At 30.3% G+C, this 21,475-nt stretch overlaps 2 protein-coding genes across 3 annotated transcripts; both read left to right on the forward strand.

Annotated features, from left to right (window-relative positions):
* The first annotated feature begins 2,120 nt into the window (after positions 1–2,120).
* On the forward strand, positions 2,121–12,842 carry LOC132943391 (putative serine protease K12H4.7). The gene is made up of 11 exons (XM_061012365.1): positions 2,121–2,142; positions 2,208–2,259; positions 2,941–3,160; positions 3,290–3,471; positions 4,221–4,459; positions 6,701–6,836; positions 6,935–7,121; positions 7,944–8,076; positions 8,790–8,922; positions 11,067–11,233; positions 11,291–12,842. The coding sequence occupies exons 3-11, from the start codon at positions 2,963–2,965 to the stop codon at positions 11,428–11,430; spliced, it is 1,515 nt and encodes a 504-aa protein (XP_060868348.1). The 5' UTR covers positions 2,121–2,142; positions 2,208–2,259; positions 2,941–2,962; the 3' UTR covers positions 11,431–12,842.
* Positions 12,843–18,896: 6,054 nt separating this feature from the next.
* LOC132943261 (uncharacterized) lies at positions 18,897–19,646 on the forward strand. 2 transcript variants are annotated; one of them, XM_061012169.1, is made up of 3 exons: positions 18,897–19,114; positions 19,193–19,420; positions 19,516–19,646. In XM_061012169.1, exons 1-3 carry the CDS (start codon positions 18,938–18,940, stop codon positions 19,519–19,521), a joined length of 411 nt encoding a protein of 136 aa, XP_060868152.1. In that variant the 5' UTR covers positions 18,897–18,937; the 3' UTR covers positions 19,522–19,646. The 2 variants fall into 2 exon arrangements, with proteins under 2 accessions (XP_060868152.1, XP_060868151.1); XM_061012168.1 differs by having other exon boundaries at positions 19,500–19,610.
* The last annotated feature ends 1,829 nt before the right edge of the window (positions 19,647–21,475 follow it).

The following is a 21,475-nucleotide window of genomic DNA, read 5'->3' on the forward strand; positions in this document are numbered from 1 at the left end:
AGAAAGAATAGTATAGGATGCACTTTTAACAAAATATTTAGTTACTATTAAAAAAAATTATGTACAATCACTATAAGCGTGTGGGACACTAGTGGTAATTAAAAAAAATGAATAAACTTCTTTTCACTGAGTTAATTTTATGTTTTCTCCATAATATACAATATGTATATATTATAATAAAATGGAAATAATGCAATGGAGTTTTACTCTATCACTGCTCCCTTTTTAGTTTCATAAAGTGGTTGTACTGCGCATAATATTTTAGTCGTTAACCAACCGGATACATATTCGATAGTCCATTGTCGAGTTTTTAAAAGAAAAACGTACTTATTTTGTATACGGTTTCAATACACATACTTTCTATATACGTCGTCAGAAGTGAAACATTATATTATGCGATTCGCATAATAATTCGCCATTAAAACTATTTAAGAAATAATTGTTGTTGCTATCCGCACTGTTTCACAGTCATCCGTGCACAGTGTTATCACGGTTATGTAGAGTAACCTAAAAGGTCAAAAACTTGTTAAAATCAATCGTTCATAACTTACTCATAAGTCACAACATTAGAAAGCGCTGTAATGACTATTATATATAACCATCACATATATTATTTTCATTTTACCTACTTAATTTATATACATGCCTACAATTTTTAAAATAGGTACAATTAATTTTATTTCAATTTTTTTATAGTCAATTTAGGTGATATATTTATTATATAATTCATAAAATATTTCTTATAAATTATTTATATTTAATTAAATTTAACGTTACAGTCGCATTCTTGTATTCATTTTTACGATGGGGACTTTTTTTCTAACTATACCGCTCATTGTCCAAATGAATATGCATTAAACAGTCAGGCGTATATAATATGGGAGTTTAGGTATAGGTAGGTACGTGCGATGAATTTACTACAAGAAACGTTTTAATTTTCGTAACTAAACGCGCGATAAGTAAATTCCACAAATCAATATATATATTATATACTATACCTAGTTCGTTACGTGGAGTAACAAACATGAGACTATAATAATCAACAATAAACTTGAGAGTGAAAAAGAGGGAAAGAAAAATACTTGTTCCTTAAAGGAAGTGGTGATTTTCTGTCATTGTCTAACTTCACACGCAGAATATATGAATTTAGACACGTTTCCATTCCATAGGGTGTAACAAATGTTATAGTACCAATGAGAATTCCAAATAAGAATTCTTAAGACAATTTGAATTTGTCGTCAGTCTTCTTCAGATCAACTTTCCCACATTTTTTGATTTTTTGGACATTAACTTTACCAAAAATGTATAAGTATTCTATTTTCTTAATTACTCCTTTTTAGTATGACTTTTTTTGGCTTAGAGAGATAAAATTAAACATTATTGAAAGTCAATCCTTTTAGAAGACTTGACAACAAATTCAAATCGGTTTTTAGAATTATTATCGCTTCACTATATCAATCGATGGTTAGAATGAAAACACATCGAAATTCCTATGTTTCGCGTGTGTTTGGCAATGACAGAATATCACAACTTCCGGTCCCCGTAATCCTTATACAATAATAAAGTATCCGTGTAGTTCCTCCGCAGTGTGAAACGTAAGTCATTTATTAAGATTGACGCACCCATCGCATAATATACCGTACATATCCGCTATTTCCGACTGTGCCATCACGACATTTTATTTTCTAGGATTTTAAATGAAGAAAAACTAAAAAGGTTTTTCAAATATTAATTTAGGTAACGATAGTAAAATGTATAGTAAACGTAGGTAAATCGATAGCGCTCAAATGTGTACATCACAGACACTACATTTTATACAAGAGAGCTACATATTTAAAATAAAAATATATTATTATTATTTGTGTTCACATTTTTTTCATTATCTGAACTAATTTTGACTTAATACAGTTTAATAAAGTTATAATTTCTAATGAAATGAATAGTTATGATTTCTAATGAAATCGTCGAAATTCCATAACGATAAAAAAAATGTATAGGTTCAATATTTTATGGTTAATTTTACTATTTAGTGTACCTATTTTTACAAAGTTAGTAAATATTTAGTAGCACGTATAGTTGTAATAATAGGTAGAGCAAGTATTGAGTACCGCTTTAACCTCGATGAAATGCTTTAAAACACAGGTAGACAAACATAATATAAATAATCGAGTATAGTTGGATTTAAATTAGAAGTATAATTTCCGTAGGTTGTGCCAGCAGTTAGAAAATTGATGCCTAATGTGTACATCAATATAAATAGTGAGTATATTTTGTTTTAACTCAAACATGGAAAAATATTTTTGATTAGCTCACAAATATTTGACAGTTAAATGTTATATTTTATGTGTATACCAACCTAATAAGTAATAATAAAACAGATTTTAGAAAATCTTTAAATTATTTTAAATTTTAAAACAATAACATATTATAACTCAATTTTTCCTAACGTATTTCATTTTGTATGAGAACAATATTCTTCAGACTTCTGAATGTGTCTTTCGACATTCACTAACAATAAAACTCAGCAATTAGTTTTAACCTTAACTCTTATGTATTTCTTAAATAATTGTTGATATATTTTAACTTAAATAAAATACGTCTATGGTGTAATATTATTAATATAATTCAACTTAACATTTATACACATAATAATAGGTAGACACTTTATGTATTTAGAGTGTTTGGTGTAAGACAATAACTTCATAAAAACTACTTTACAATTATTAATGTATTATATTAAATTGGATAAACACTATGTAGGTATTGAAATTAGATACGCTTGTATGATATAATTAAACCCTTATATTTTTATTTATTTCTATTAAACCACTTTTGTTGTTTTCAGATTAATATACCAACTGTTATACGATTACTTAATAAACTTAGTATCTACTTACTGATCAATTATGACTTTGATGTATGCATTTAATTAATTTTCAGATTGTCAATTTTAATTTGAAAAATGAATTTAACGTTTTGCGTATTTTGGTGTTACCTTTGGTTGAGTTCATCAGCGTATGATAATAGTGTCATAAAACGTGTGGGCAAAGATGTACACAATTTAAGATCGTTATCAAGTCAGAAAAATATCATCAAAAACAAATGGTTTGTACAGGATCTGGATCATTTTAACGTTACTGATACTAGAACGTGGAAACAGGTATTTGCTATGTATTAGTTTATTTAATTTCATAATATTATCTTAAGTGAATAATAAGCTATACAGTGTTAAAATTATTCGGTAAGACAATTTATTATTAACAGTAAAATATGATATTTTTTGTTTTAGAGGTATCATATGAATTTGAAATACTATAAAATAGGTGGCCCGGTATTTTTGTTGGTTGGAGGAAGAGAAGAAATTTTATATAGTTGGATGATCTCCGGGGCGTGGATTGAATACGCTCAAATTTGTAATGCCGCGTGTTTTCAATTGGAACATCGGTATTATGGAATGAGCCATCCCACTGAGTGAGTGCAATAATGAGAGATAAGACGATAATTAATATAAGTGGTTTTTTTTATAATTGCCGGTATCATTATTATACCTTGCATATTATCGTTTATACATTTACTGTATAACTATAATTACACTAAATAATTTATCATGAGTATGATTCGCATACCTGGGATAAAATAATATAATAGACATCTAATTTTTGTTATTATTTTTTAATAAAATCCTACTTGAAATGATTTGGCATCTGTTAAAATGGACCTAAGTCACATTTACGAAAAATATTTTTACGCAGTAGGTAAGTAATGTTTAAGTAAAATTAAGATGCAATAATAATATAATATACTTATTTATTATTATAGACATTTATTGTTGGCATTGAGTCGTTACAACATTTAATTTTATATTGAACGACGAAAATTATGATTTTTAAGTGAAGACCATTATTAAAACTATTTTTATAATAAATTGTAAATATTTTAATACCATTATGCGAAATAAAAGAGTCATGAGTAGATAATTTATTCTGAGTTGCGTAAAAATGATTAATTTAATAGAGTATGTTCAGTAAATCGTGTTTAAGAATTAGCTCACTAGATATTGTTTATACAGCCCGGCATTATAAGAAGTATAGATAATTGATTATTAAAAAACATCAAAATAAAATGTTAACATTAACTCAGATATTTTTGGATAAGTAATAACACATCAATTTTAATTGATTTTTCGTTAATTTTATGTTCATAATAATTGTATGTTACAGTAATTTAAACACTTCAAATTTAGTGTACCTGACCATTGAACAAGTATTAGCAGACCTGGGAACATTTATAAATACCATTTCGATTGAAAAAAATCAACTATTGGCTCATGCTAAATGGGTAGGATTTGGTTCATCGTATTCAGGAAGTTTAGTTACCTGGTTAAGATTGAAATATCCACATCTTGTACACGCCACAGTTTCGTCGAGTAGTCCTCTAAAGGCGAAAATAAATTTTGAAGGTACGATATAACAATTTTAACTAACTATTATAGTATTATATACGATTGAGATGTTTGCAATTAATTATTACATTAATCTAATATTTTGAATTGTGAGTTTGAACCTTTGAACTCAGATATGGCAAGTTAAAAAATTTTTTTTTATTGATCCTTAAGTCCGGCATCTATGGCCATTAGCTGTTTGTAGGGTTGTATTGTGGTGGTGGTAGAGTTTGGAACGGTGAGTTTTTACACGTGAGTGTTTGTGTTTTGCAGATTTTTTAAGTGGGTACCCGTAGGTATTTGTCATGCCCGGGTGGGAGATGGCGGCCTTTCTCTCCGGACACCGTGACTGACCGAAGAAAAATGCCACTCGTAGCCGGGATTGAACCGGCGTCGGTGCGCGTCACAACCGACGCCTTAGTCCGCTCAGCCACTCCGTCCCCCAAGTTTAAATTTAATAATTGCAATAACTACTATTTTTAGGATGCAGGGCCGCAGGGGAAACCGGGGTGGTTGTCACAATGTTAATAACTTTGAAACAATAAAACCATGTAGATATGGTGTGTAGTATGTAGGTACGTAGTATGTACAATGCACTGTAGATTATCACAATGAAAATCATTTTTATGTCAGATATATGGACTGATTGTAGTAGTACGACCAATTTTAAGACGAAAAAAATGATCTTGAAAAAAGGTTTATATTGATTTCACCGGCTACTGTTTATAATATCTATACATATTGATTCCGCCTGCTATTTATTCTGCCAGCTGCTGTTTATATTATCAACATAATATCGATTGGTTGAACTGTTCACCCCCACCCCCTTGTATGTGTATTTTAAAATGTATAGTCTATTTGGTATAATTTATACAATTTTATAGTTATAAATTAGAATAGTATCATTTAATTGTATTATAATATTGGTCACACACTCACATGTTTAAACTGTAAAAAAGAATAATAATTGTATAGGTAATTAAAAATAAAAATATATACATGTTACTACTTTTGATAATATTTGGTTTAATGAATACATTTTATAAAATTATAATAATTATATAATTTAAAAAGAAAATGTATATCTAATCCAATTAATATGTATATGTGAATATATTGTAAAATACTAAAATGTAAAGTCTAAATTTTATAAAATGATAATAACTATAGCAATATGTACGGATTGAAATAATACTTATTTACTCGTGCAGTCGTGCGCTACACGTATATTACATATATATATAAATATATTTTTAAATATTGTGGAAATAGCCAATTTTTAAATCTGATTTTTAAAAAACTTTTGGTTGTAAAAACATTTATGATTTATCAATATCAAAATAGTTTTGAAAAAAAACAATATATTTTCTAAGTTTACTTATTAACTGTATCCAAATATTACCAAAAGTATAGTTATATACTTTAATTTTGAATCGTACAATAATAAATTATGATAATTGTATACAATTTAGACTATATATATGTAACAATATATACACATAGAAATACATATTAATTAAACACTAATATTATAATTTATAATTATATACACTTGTATAATACCTACCTATATATTGTCTAAATTATACTAAATAGACTATACATTTTAAAATACACATACATGGGGAGGGGGGCATAAACAGTGTCCCCGGCGGAATCAATGTGTAGATATTATAAACAGTAACCGCGGAATCAATATAATATACGTCCCTTAACCTAAACATTTTTTTCTATTATTATAGGCAAATGCCGCAAATCAATTAGCTCAAATTTAAAATTTGACTATTGTTGTTAGTACCTATTATATGTAATCGACTATTGTTGTTAGTACCTATTAGGTATATGTAATGTTATTGCAACAATAAATTATGGAGGGGACGTAATGCTAACGCAGTTCTCAATAATCCGAAAAAAAAAATTTTTAATTTTGATAAAATATTATTTAAATGTTGTTTTGTTGTAACTCTAAAAATATTATTCGTATGAACTTGAATATTTTATCACTAGGTACGTGTCTACTTAAATTATTATTTATTTACATTAAACAAAGAACATTTCAAAAAATTTAGATTGATTTTAAACTTTTTATACCATGAACCTATTCACACCGATCTATGGTATGTCAGTATTGCCTTATGAGTTAATAACAGTTAGTAATAATAATATATGCGATTGATTTTTGGCAAAAATTAGTTTAACCTGCAGCCTTATAAGTTATTATAACTAATCGAAAAATCTATCCATCTTGTATTTCCGTAGAATATTTTATGGCTGTCCAAAAAACATTATCAGTTTATAATCAAAAATGTGAATTAAATATTAGACAAGCAAATAAAATTATTAGCGATCATTTACAGACCGACTATGGAGCAAAGTACATCCAAACAAAATTCAAGTAATTTTTTTAAAACACTCACAATTATTAATTAATATTAAAAAAGAAAAAAAATCTAATTAAAATTATTAACATCAATTGTAATCATATGATTTTAGTACATGCGCTCATAATTTAAACAATGCTACGAAAAATGTACAACAATTGTTTAGAGACATATCTAGATTTATTGGACTAATTGTACAAGATGATGAAGATGACAGAGAGTACAAAAAAATTATTGGATCAAGGGTAACATTCGGATCATTATGTGATATAATGTTAGACAACATGTTAGGAAGTACAGTAAGTATTTCAGTATTTTGATTAATGAACAATTCATTCAAAAATATGGAATAAGACGCATTAAAATTTAAAGTAGGAGCTGTAGGACGTATGGGTAATAACTAATAGGTATATATTTATGATTATGAACAGAGCGTATTAATATAAATAGCTATGTAGCCCTGAGGTACGTATACATTTTAATTTTATTGTTCATTGTCTATAATGATTTATATTATAATACTATTACTTATTAATACATAATTTATGTTTACATAACTTATTACTTATTTCCAGTTTGATCAAAAATTTAACTTCAAACGCTCATTCAAATAAACTATGAGTATTTATTTTCGATTATTTTGATCTAATATAAGAATAATACACTATGCTTTTTTCTTATTAATGTTATGAGCACTTTGTATCACATTTTCAAGCTTTTTTACATAGACAAAAACATTTCATACAACAATTTAACTAAATCGAGTAGGTACAAAATCGATCCTGCAAAAACTGCTGATCCATAATGTTTTTCTTTTTTTTTGTAATTTTTTATAATTTTATTCTGAGAAGTACTCAGATATTTTTTTGCTTTTGACTTACCGTGCAAACAAGATCCAATTTTTTACCAAAAACCACCCTCTATATTCACCTGGTTTAAAAAGTGTTTTCAGAAATAAAAATAATAATAGGTACCTACACATTATTGTAAAACCAATATATTTATCGCTCTGCTCAGAATCTAAAACACACGCCCATGATTTGAAGTATGTAACTTAGAGATTGTTATCAATTAATAACTACCTGACTCCAGTAAAATAATAATCTATACATTATTTTTAGGTTGACAGATATGTAGCTGTTATCAAAAAGTACTTATCCGTTTATGGTACACAATGTTTATCAAATACATATGAATGGCGAGTAAAGTATTTTGCAGAGTCGTCTTGGAACAGCACAGCAGTAAAATGTGGAAGTTAGTATCAAACTTTTTGACCAAATATAATTCCTAATCGATTATTAACCGATTTCGGTGATTCTACGAACTGGTCGTTACTCATTAATACGATCATATTATACTAGGCGTTTAAGTACCTATAGGGCGCCCTTGGTCACCTTTCATATTGCATAATGCAGGATAATGTTTTTCATGTCCAATTTATACATTAGATAAATAAAAATAAATAACTTACTAACAAAATATATAACTTTTGTCCTTTAACAAAAACCTTCTACGTTTTATATTTTTATTTGTCACGTTAATTAAATTTGATTTGTACTTTTGGAGATTAAGTTTAAAATTTAAAGCATTGTTGGACATATCAAGACAAATCAACCAAATAAAGGACCGTCCGATATCTTTCCCAGTGTAGAATGGTCGACAACCCTAAATACAGGCATACTGTACATAATATTATTACATTATTATTATTGTGCCATTATTCAAAGCTATTATTTTCAATGATAATATTGTAGATAACCAATTTTTTTTTCAAATAAAGATGATACGGTGATGATTAATTATGAAGTAAAATCAAACTTTATTGGGAAATACGACCATCGTAGTATAATAAATATTAATGACTATTTTAATTAAAATAATTTTTTATTTTGTTCCTTTAAATAGGTAGGTAGCCTTTTAACTGCTTTTGTGCCATAACACAATAAGAAAACTGTATTTTATTTCAGATCGCCAATGGTTGTACCAAACCTGTACAGAGTTCGGTTTTTTTCAAACATCCAATCAGGATAATCATTTGTTTGGTAATACTGTATCATTAGAATACTATACTGATTTGTGCACTGATGTTTTTGGAAAATCGTAAGTTACTAAAAAAAAATGCCTTAAAAATTATATTTTTATCAACATGACGTACCTATTACCATCATTACATGAATATTTTTAGCATAATTCACCCCAAGTAATAAATAAAATAACGAATACATAGTGCGTACACTTCATTGAAATTTGTAGCCTTATATTTTCCCCAATGGTAGGAATTTGACCCAATAAAGTGACGAGATAAGTGGCGTACTTTACTGAGGTTTATAGCGGAGTTCGGGGTTTGTATCCTTGTAGGGATCGCTATGGCTGCTTGGGCACTTCCAGTATTTTAAGCAGTCAGTAAAATTAATTTGTTTCTAACAATACTTATGTACAATTTTCTAATTATTATTTACGCAAAGAAACAAATATTATATCAAACAAATTATTAAATCAGCAAAATGATATTCTGATTTTTAAAATTCCATTTAAATAAAACTAAAACTGCTTAAGGAATATTGGGTCGTTAGCCAATGCTTCATAATTTTATCTAAATATTAAAGAGTTGTGTAAAAATATTTTTGTCATATCAACGACCACATTATTGTTGCCCTCTTTTTGAAGTACAAAAACGTATTAGATAGACTAGCTGAATATTTATTGGGATATTAACATTTCTCCGGAGAAAGTTGTTCAAAACTCAGTTAAAAGACCACAAAAACATTAAAGTTTCAATATACTATGAAAAATAATTTATAAGTACCAAATAACAGTGACTATAGGTACAATGTTGATTATAGATTATGAGCGGTACTACGAAACTTATTATGAATGTATTTTACAATGATATTATGTGTTTTTTTTAATTTTTTTAACATAGATATGTTTTTTGGGTGGGTACAGTTTTTTTTCTTACCAATACTTACGAGGCCAATATTTTCATATGTTTCTACTTTATAAAAACATATCTATGATTTCCTTATTTTCTTTGCAGAGGAAAAATATTTAGTGTCATGCTATTTTTTTTTTTGTGTTTAACATCACATTTTAGAGCAGTAGAAATACATAAATTTTCTACTTAAGCATCTTTTCTGGTTTCAATAAAAGTTAATCCATAGTGTGAAAATCTAAAAATTGGATATTCTTTTGGGGGGAGGGGGCAAATATAAAAAATTTCTCAGGAGTTTTCAAAAACGTAAATTTTTACGAAAACCCAGACTTAGACAAAATTGATTTTGGTCTTTTGGTGTACCTAACTCAAACATTTTTAAGTTTTTTTTTGATTATTATCAATAAATGATTTTTCATTTGTTCGAAAAACTTGAAAATTTCAGAATACAATATTCTTCAAAGGTTTTGATTAGTTTAATTTTAAAAAAAGTTGAGTGTAAAATGTAAATCTATAGTAAATTTTTTCGAGCATCTTAAGTTAAAATCTTGACAAAATTCATCATAATCACGAAAGTTTGTAAATTATTTTCCATATAAAAATTTATAAAGCTGTCCACTTAATTAGATGTTTAAACTAAGAATAACGATGTTAATTATTTCGTTGTAATTCAAAAACACATTCATGGGGACTTAAAACTTCTACACAAATTATACATTTTACTATACGAAATATATTTTCAAAATATTTAGATTAATTTTAAGGTATTATATCTATTCTATATGAACATTATGAACTATGTAGGTGTGCTCTATTCACACTGTTCTACGGTAAGGCGGTATTGACTCAAAAGTTAATAACAATAATACAATATTATTTGGTATACGCACTATACAGTATATAGTACTGTAATAATTACATTTAAATTTAAATTAATCTTAAGTTAAATACTAATATAGTAAAATAAGTTACTTAAATAGCAATATCAAAAAACATATCATGGAAATATTATATACTTGATATACCATGGCTGATAGACCATCTACCCTTAGAATTGTTTTTCGTATACAATGTTTTTCGTTTATCATCGAATTCAAATGTATAGGTAACACATTCATTACAGTGACCCACTCGACACCTACTGCATAGTAGAGCGGTATGAACTGGCCCAAGTTTTTTTTATTTTAGCAACTTCTGTTAAAATGTACATGGTCTACATCTGGTTATGTCCATCAAGTTTCATGGAAGTTATTTAATTCAAAGTTAAAAAATATTATAATTATCTAAGTAATTTTATTATTATTTTGTTTAGATTTAATTTGAATACATTAAGTAAGGCAGTGAATAAAACCAATATGATGTACGGTGGTTCCAGATCAAGAGCAAGCAGGATTGTTTTTGTACAAGGATCTATCGATCCGTGGAATACATTAGGTCTATCATTTTCGCCAAAAGATTCCTTTACAGTTCTTATTAAAGGTGATCTTTAAACTTTTTATAAGTTTATCTTAATACATAAAAATGTATGATTTATAGGAACATCTCATTGTGCAGACATACATCCTTCATATTCATCGGACCCTCCACAGTTAACGGAAGCTCGTATAAAGATTTCAACGTATTTAAAAAAGTTTTTGAAGGAAGAGGATTTTTTGACTGATATCATTATTAGTTAAGCTGGGTCAAATTTAAACCTAACCTAACCTAAGGAAAAAATTAACTTTTAAGAAGACGACCACCCATTAAATCTCTCATTCCCAAATCAAACTAATTCTTAAGAGGACGCTACTCATGAATTTGTTGTCTCCATGTTACTAACGTGTGACTTAGACAATTTTCGTTTACTAATTTCCATTGTGTGTAGTTAGTTTGATATTAGTGCAAATTAACCTACTTTAAAACTTTTCTGTGCTTAAACGTCAGCTTTTTATTTGATATTTTAATTTTCAAGCAAGGTATGATCATTTTTAATTTGTGATATTTCACATGCCCATATCTTGCTTGAAAATTAAAATATTAAAAAAAATCACCGACGCTTAAGCACAGATTATATTCTAAATTCTTACCTAAAAGTTTCGTAATATACAATTCGTAAACGACAATTTTCTATGTATAATACGTTAGTAGTAAGTCGGAGACAACAAACGCATGGGTAGCGTCTTCTTAATCTACAACATATAATATTCCCAGTCGAATTGTATTCAGACATTCAAAGGTTCCTCCCTCATTTATAATTGACATAAACAAAACCATTAAGCGTTTATTTTCTTGAAGACTTTAAATCCCTTGACAGTTTTGTTATCTCCTAGTTCTTATTATGATTTCTGCTCAGACTTTCTCCCTGCTCAGAGATCTATAAATATATATGCTAGGTACTCAATAGTCGAACCTCAACCACAGCCAAATATCTAGGGCTAACATTAGACATAAACTAACGTGGGCCCCTCGCATGAAATTTAAATTAATTAATTTAAATTTTCACCTATGTTTACTATTTTACTTAAATATAGTATTAATAAATTATAATAATAAATACACACACTTAGCATTGGTTTAAACACAAATGTATGTTTTTTTAAATGGTGATATTTTTTTCAAACCGGATTTTATTTATATAAGCCCAACAAAGTCTAAAATATCACAATTTTCAAATGCACAATTTGTTCAAAGCGTTCTTTAGACAAATCACCCATAATTCGGTAATAATCGTTGGTTTCACTCTGAAACATTGTAAGCATTGATAGACGGTATATCAGGTGATATTACGCCAATTTTAAGGTCAAAACCACTCTCTTAACCGGGACAACACGATTTTACTTTTATCGCGTAGATTTTTTCTTAGATGAAAATGGTAAAAAGTGCACAATCATGTATACTCTATCTGCCCTGCATGGTGCCCCGCAGCTTTAAGCATTCAAAAACAAATATTATGTTAAATATGTTGTTACAAAAATCCTTAATGTATAACAATCAATGCTTGTGAATCGGGAAGGATCGCGGAGAAGGAGTCACCCACAATATATTTAACAAGTCGAAGTTTATATTTCGTAATTGAATTATTCAAAAGACAAAGGTCCATATTTATAAAATAAACGGCAAGTATTAAAACTTATAAGTTATATGAAAACAAAACTTTTATTATAATCTAATTATTGACTATATACCTATGAAAAATACTACCTTTTCGTTAATGAATAATAATCAATAAAATAGCTACGTCCTACATGTTGAAAAACAAAAACTAATCGCAATATAAATATTTTTTTTTAAATTGTTTTTATTGGAGTTAAGGTTTCGAAAACTGAGGTTCATAGCCTGGAGTACTGTGGGGGAGGGTGCTGTAGGTTTTTAACACGTGTGTGTATGTGTGACAAGGATCTGTCACTGAAAATCCCGGTTGGACATCCATCCGGGAGAGCTAGTGACACCGGCCAGTACACGGTTTCGTAACTGAATGCACACGCCGCGCCACACCGAACGATAAAAGTATTATAATAATATATTAATAATATAGATGTTAGATTCACACTGTTATTGTTTGTAAATGTTTATTATTACATTATAATATGTCTTGTATAATTACTAGCGTCTATAGTAAAGTTTAACATCGAATGATTTCAAGCGTTTACCTAATTCGTCAATCGAGCACCTATATAGCTATCGGTGGTGAAAAAGCATGAAAAATATCTATTTATAATAATTTAGTTATATACGTCATGATTATTACACGAATTATCCAACCTCGCATTATAGTTTGGTAGTTAGATTAGAGGTTCTTTCTCTTTCTATACATACACTATTATTATTATTATAGACTCGTCAGTGACAGCTTCAGAAGCGTTCGTCAACGACTGCGCGTTTCTGCCCGTTTGGGGGTGTCAAATTATAAGACACAATATGCGTAAGTATATAAATAAATTACCTATACGCGCGCCGAGCGTGCCGGTCGTTCGAGATGCCGTTCCTCGGATGTCACGCGCGTAATTCATTGCCGTAAGATTTAAAAAAAAAAAAAAAGTGACAACCAAATGGTCCGTTTCGTCTACGAAACAATCCTGCACACGTGCGTACCTATATAACTTCAGACTGCTGTAGTGTATATATTATATTGTGCGTGAGCGGCGTTCTCTCCGCCTAAGCGACGTCTGTCCATACGGATCTATTTTTACGAGGATTTTCGGTAGGTACGGTAATAATATAATATTGCTCTGCCGGTAAACGTTAAAACGTGTAAAGTTTCGGAGCGTTAATGTGTATTTCGTATATTATAGAGTGGCGCGTGCGGCCTCGTTTTGGCGCTGCGGCCCGACGCGACGACCTGAACACTGTATACAGCAGTTTTACTCGACCGAAAATTATTGGAAGAGAATAAAGCGTATAAGCCTGTAAGTCGTCCGCGGTCGTCATAATATTCTAATCGCTATTTATACACACACACACACTTCGGGACACGTTGCGAAAAGTAAAAAGTAAGAGATTTTTGTTGTGGGTTTTTCTGTGATTTTTTTTCCTTCCTGTCCGACAGATAAATAAAATATAATACCCATACGGCTGTCGCAGACCACACGCAAGAAATACAACTAATATACAATATTGGTGATTAATAATCCCGCGTTGAATCGTTCCTGTCACCTGTCACTTTATTTGATCGTAAATGCGTTTTTCTAAAATCATCAACTGTTTTAAAACGTTTTATTACAGGATGTCATTGCACTATAATATATGTTAAATGTTTCCTCTCTCTGATCCACGTGCACACGCCAACACTGCCAGATTTGTGTTCAACAGAACCAATCTCGTGTTGTTATAGCTTAAATATTGGAGTGAATGTTGGCCCATTATCAAACTTATCCTATATAGAAAATTACTATTTAAAAATGCTCATAATTGCATAAAAATTAAAATATCCTAAAAAGGCCAACGTACGTTCCATAGGCTATAGGTAATGAAAGTCGGGTGATTTGGCGAACGTAATCGCTCCCGATAAGAAAAATAAAAAGAAGGCGTCGACAACGATTAGGCAAACTGCGGGACTGATTACCATATTCCACACTAGAACATATCGCGGACTTCAAAATACAACAGCTATATATAGTACTATATCGTAGCATCCAATTCGACCAACGACTGTGATAGGCGTACCGAAAATAGTGTCACCCGCCGAAACAACAGAAACCACTCCGATTGAAACGTCAGTGGTTGTCTGCGCATATCACCTGCAGCACCGGTCATCATGGATACCACGCTGGTACACGACGGTAACGCGGCCCCGGCAACCACATCACCGGAGACTTCGCCTTCTACGAGTGTCGTCCAAACAGTCGTTAGCTTTGAAGAGGACGATGACGAATTATTCATAGTCAGAAATAGTTTTGGGGAAGTTGTCGGCAGACTAGCGCCGGGAGCGAGGCCATCGCGACCGTCACGCCGTCTTCGTAGTCGGTCACTGCTGTCGATCGGCGTGAAGCGACTCGGTACAGTTGGCAGGATGATTTGTTGCTGTCGCTGTGAATAGCATCCCTCCGTCGATTCCTTCTCCCTCTCCACCAGGTGAATCTGACAGAGCATTACACGCAGACATGAACCCACGGGCCACGACTCACGGGAAGTGAGGTATACCTACGCGAAAGAGCGTGGAGGAGTATAATAGCTGTATAAGTTCGCGTCACCACTATCCTCTGCCAACTATTTTTTAGAATACAATTTAAACAAAGGGGGTGTCTGGGCTAGCGGCTTTACTTCGAAAAAATTGTGCCGTGACACTCGCCCAAAAATGTAAAGCTCAATTTGCTCCAATGCGAGACGACGCATCCGCGGGCGTTGTGTAATAATCGGGCGCATTGTGTGACGACATGCCGAACCCCACCCCGATGGTGACCGGACGCTGACCCGCCATAAACTTACCCGTACTCGGTGGTTCGCTGGTTTTTCGCCTTAGGAATCCTGCCGGCGTTTTGATTCTGCCAAGTTTTCCTGTCTGGTGGTTTTTTCGTCACCATTTCCGCGGCCCATCTGTCACGGTCGACCCACGTGGAATAAATACCTATGCGCCCGTCAGTCTCCCACACTGGACCGGCTGAATATGACCGCAATGGCCACGCATGCACACGCATGTCCATCGCCCTCCTCGTGAATGTATATAGATGTACCACCTGTCCTTTTGGTTTGTTGGACAATATAATATCATGTTCGTTTTTTGTTATAGTAGATATCCACCCAATTATATTCAGCGTCTATATATATTATACTACATATTATATTTTTTATGTATTTTAATTTTGTTTCCATTTTAAACATCTGTCGAATAAAAAAATTGCGTAAGCAAAAATACATTGGTTTTCATTTTGTATGGATAAAGTAAGTGTCCGTGAGGTATAATTTTTTATATTTCTTCAACAAAATAGTATTGTATATATTTACATAAGCAAACAAACGGACCTGTGGAAGAATATAATGATATACACGAGTTATGTTTAAATAAATATAGTCATATAGATAAAATAAACATTAAATGCCGCGAAAGTTTGAACAATATAATTACGAGTATATATTAGGTAAGTTTACAAAAATGTATTATTAGGAGGTACGCGGCTTTTCATTTTTTATATTAATTTAATATAATAATTATATAGGTAATTACTTAATTGAATTTCCATTTCACAAATATAAATTAAAATACGTAACAATATGATAATAATAGGATATTATATATTATGTATTATTTCATGTATACTTACACTATTTCTTATCTTAGTTGTATTACCATTTGATATCGTTGTATGCCTATATATAAATAATAACTAGAATGCTGTAATATTTTCTAGTTTTTTTCTTCTCTTCTATGATTTTTATAAATTGTTGTTATGTATATCATGTATGTTATTGAATTTATATATTACCAACTTTGTAATTGCCGATTGGCGTTAGTTAATTAAATAAATAATAATATGATGTATGGAATTATAATGTCTCCAGAAAACAAGCTTGTAGAGGAAACACAGAGTTCTATACCATCATAATACACTAAATAATAATTGTTAACTTGTTATAAAATAATAATATATAAGAAAAATGTCTAAATATCCACATTGTATTATATACATTATTAAAAAAAAATAATTTTGCTGATGAGTAAGTAGATCGTCTGCTGATGATTATATTTACAATGGATAAAAATAGATTTTTAATATCCACATATTATATGGATAATTTTTATATTATTCTAGGTTTTTTTTTAATGTCGTATTGTTTGAGAACTATTATAAGGAATAAGCAACAAAAGTTTGGTTTTTAACTAATTTTCTATAGTGCAGGCCACAGGGAAAAAACATTTTTGGAAAATATTCAAAACACTCAAAAGTCAAAACCTTATTTTACCAATATATCATTAGTACCTATATGTCTATAAGATACATATATTGATAATATATTTATGTACATACACAAATTAAAATACCTATATGTATTTCGTCCGTCGTAAAATTGTAACAATGCTTTTTCGAGCGAAGCCAAACAATTTTTTTCATAGTATTAGGTACTTGGGTATTTATAAATGTTAGCTCCCCCCAAAAGTTGTACCCGATTTTCCGCTATGGACTATGAGCACCACACCTTTTCGTTTGTCTCGGTCAATTTGCGCGGAGATAAATATACATTATAATGCGAGAAAAAAACCACACATTACACGGGATGTGAACGCACATATATATTTACAATATATTTATATATGACGAGGTACCTACACGTGATTTGCAAATATATATATTTTGTATAACTACGTATATAATATAATATCTACATCTATGTGTAGTACATTAGTGAGTGGTATTCATTAATAAACCGCCGCGTACGTGTGACGTGTCTAACGACTATTTATTTTCGTGTGCATGTTCGAGACCTGCAACAGAAGAGGAACGGTGTTGTAACGAAACGGAAAGACACCGAAAAAAAATAAATGACTGGCTACGATTTAATAATGGTATCCAAAAATAAAATACAAAATACATAATTATAATGTTATTCTGACTCTCAACACCCCCTCGCCAATAAAATAATAATAATAATAATAAAATAAAGCGTATTGCAAAATTGCTACTTTTATTTTATTAATTATAAACTATTTTGTAAACCAATATGTGTTTGGATGGAACACAAATGGGATAGGTACTTATATTTGGGATAAAATACGACTACCTGAATTCGGGCCACAATCAGACAACTCCGACCCCAATGTAATATAGGTAATAGGTATAATATGTATTTACAGGGTGATTTTTTTATCGTGAACCAGTTAATATCTCGAGAAGTATTAAGAATTTTAAAATAATTTTTTTTTTAACTTTCTAGGTTTTACTATTTTACACTGTGTTACAATTTTGATAATTTTAACTTCCTCCCTCATTTGATAAAACAGTATCAACTTTCGATTTTCAAATGGCAATACCCATTTTCGATAACGAAAATCTATAAACATACTGAAAAAAATAATTTTAACGTTTACAGAATTTAATTTGAGTAATCCGTTTGCGACTTATTACTGCCTAAATATTCGTTAAATTTACTGCTACTAGGCAATTCAACAAACCCAACAGTAAAAACCAGAAGTCAAAACGAAATTTTATCTCAATTTAACAATACCCATAACGGTCATAATCGATAATAGCAAGATATATCATAGATAAACAATACTATTAGAAAAAAAAATGTCCCATCATCACTCCCACCAGAACACCGAGTGTCAATGAACGACTAGCCAGCATAGACCTATAAACATGCAAGCAGTCCCGAACCCTATAAACAAAATATTTATTAGGGGGGAAATGTCAAGGGGGGTAAAAACCCATCCCCCCTGGCTACGCCACTGCTTCGATTAGATGCCGATAGTAAGTTTCTCTAAGAGAAGTCACATTAAATAAAAAAATGTACAATAATTGTAGGGAAGGGTGGGCGGGAATAACGTGCTATGTAACAGTTTTTTCAATTTTCATGTTTTTGCGTTTCAATAACGTGCTATGAAGCAATCTCAATATATTTTAAGAATCGAAAAATTCCAAGAATGTTTTTATCGAAACCGGCGATTAGTTGACTATTAAAACGTGCTATGTGCGTTAAGCGTTTACTATTCACAGTAAGTCAACGCGACGCGCGACGTGCGAATATCACGATTGTGTTACCAATTTAACTATGACAAGTCTAAATAATTTATCTACTTGTGATGTTAACCGTTTAACTGATGGACGAAAACGGAAAATCAATATGACAGATTGGAAAAATGTAAAAAACAAAACTCTTCGAAATAGTGGGAAGGAATATACATCTCAGAGTAAAAAACTTGTACCAGCTAAAACACCTCCAACCGTGGTTAGTAAAAATGTTATGAATGTAGTAAAATAAACATAATGTTGAAAAATATTGTATACACATTTTTAAAAATTTTAGGATCAAGTTTGTGACCAGAGTTCATGTCCTTGGCAAGGTTGTGCAACAATGACTTTAGCAAGAAAACTTTTATTATTTGACGAATTTTATAAGTTAACGTATGATGAACAATCAGCTTTTTTGTATAAGTGTATAAAAGTAAATGCTCCTGTGAGAAGACGAGCAGGAAAAACAGATGCTACATCACGACGATTTTGTTCATTTAAATATTACATAGATGATTTACAGGTATGCAAAAATACTTTTTTAAATACGTTTTGTATTACAAGAAGACGTGTTATGACGCTACAAGATAAAATTAAATTAGGTATTATGACACCTAGGGATAACCGTGGAAAACATTTAAATAGACCTCATGCTATTGATGCCCCTGTAAGAGATTTAATTAGACAACACATAAATAGTTTACCTCGACAACCGTCTCATTACAGCCGTATCGCTACAGATAACCTGCAATGTTGGAGTTCAGACTTAAATTTGTGTAAGCTTTATCGATCTTTTAAAAATAAATATCCAGATATAAATCTCAGTAAACGTATCTATAGAAATATTTTTCGGTCATACTTCAAATTACGTTTCGGCCATCCGCGTTCAAATATGTAAAAATAATTATGTGGTTTTTTAAAGGGTAATAAAATACCAGGATAATATTATATTGTATTAATTTTAAAATATGTAAAAAAAAATAATGTGATTTTTTAGTAATAAAATACTATGTTTTATTAATATTAGTATTTATGATATAATTTTGTTTGAGTGAAATGAATACAGTACCCACACAAAAAAATAAAATAATAAAATATTTTTTTTTTTTTTTTTTTTTTTATTTACATAAGCCGCAACAGCAAAGGTTATTGGCATTAAAACATTAATATAATAAAATATTGTAGAGTGTTATAGTCGAATATGGAAGAACGTGCTACGTGAGTTCCAAATAACATTAAAAAAAATGTATAATACAGTTTTCGTTTTTAGTTGTTCCTGAACATTTACGAATTGCTACATAGCACGTTATTACCGACCACCCTTCAATTTATTAATTTTACGGATGTCGGGAAAATACAATTATTGAATTATAGATGTGTATAAAAAGATCAACATTTTTCTTAGTAAATCAAAATATGATGAAATACCTAACTTATTAGCATTGTATGTCGGTAATATATTATGTTGAACATTATTTAATTTAAAATATAACTTGCAGATTTGTTTGTCCATCGTTTCAAATGCAAGTAGGTAATACATGTGTAAAGAAAAATAAATATATAAAAATCAAACTAAATCAAAAATTGTGCTCATACATATTACAAGAAGAAACATTTTACAAATTAAAAAAAAATAACACATTCGGTTTAGCAGTATTATTATTATAGTCTTATAATATTTTAATTCGTATACCTTAATATCATTATTTCCCGGTTGATAATAGATAAGACGATAAAATATATCTGAAATCTTGGGTTTATTCAAAATGACGTTGGTATATTTATTTTAGTAAATGCATATAATATTAAGTACACTGTACATTAAAAAGCATTTTGGGGCTAATTTTTTTTTTTAAATTTATTATTGATAACTTGTACTTTTTTTTTATTGATCATGAAGCCCGGCAACTATAAACATTAGCTGTTTGTTTTTGTTTGTAGAGAACTGTAGGTTAAGTTAGGTTAGGTTAGGTTACACGTGTGTTTTTGTTTGGCAGATTTTTTAGTGGGCACCTGTAAGTATCTGCCATGCCCGGGTGGGGGATGGTGGGACTTCTCTCCGGACACCGTGACTTGCCCGAAGAAAAATGCCGCACACGCCGGTGTGCGTCGCAACTGACACTTTAATCCGCTCGGCCACTCCGTCCTCCTTATAACTTGTACTATAACATGTGTGCATTTAATAATACGTAAAACTGCGTAATTTTTAGTTATGTTCTTAAATAACCAAAAAGACCCCTACTGAAATCTAAAATATAAATACCAAACTACTAATTTACAAGTCCTTACTCAGGCCACTATGGACCTATGGCGTTCAATTATGGGGTGACGTTAAACCTTCCAACACCCATATAATCTAAGCCTTCAGTCAATATGCCTTCGTCTAGTTTCATCTGCACCCTGGTACTTAACCAAATCTCCAAATTATATTACACCAGATTTCACAATAAACTTCAACAACACACAAAATCCACTAATTATTAATAATTAATCCACTAATCTCTAAATTATCAACGGACACACTTCCCGATAACCCGCGCCGCAGACTTAAAAGACAATGGTGTAGCTGAGATCTGCT

This window comes from Metopolophium dirhodum, chromosome 4 (genome assembly GCF_019925205.1).
Source record: "Metopolophium dirhodum isolate CAU chromosome 4, ASM1992520v1, whole genome shotgun sequence".
NCBI classification, from domain to species: Eukaryota; Metazoa; Arthropoda; class Insecta; order Hemiptera; family Aphididae; genus Metopolophium; species Metopolophium dirhodum.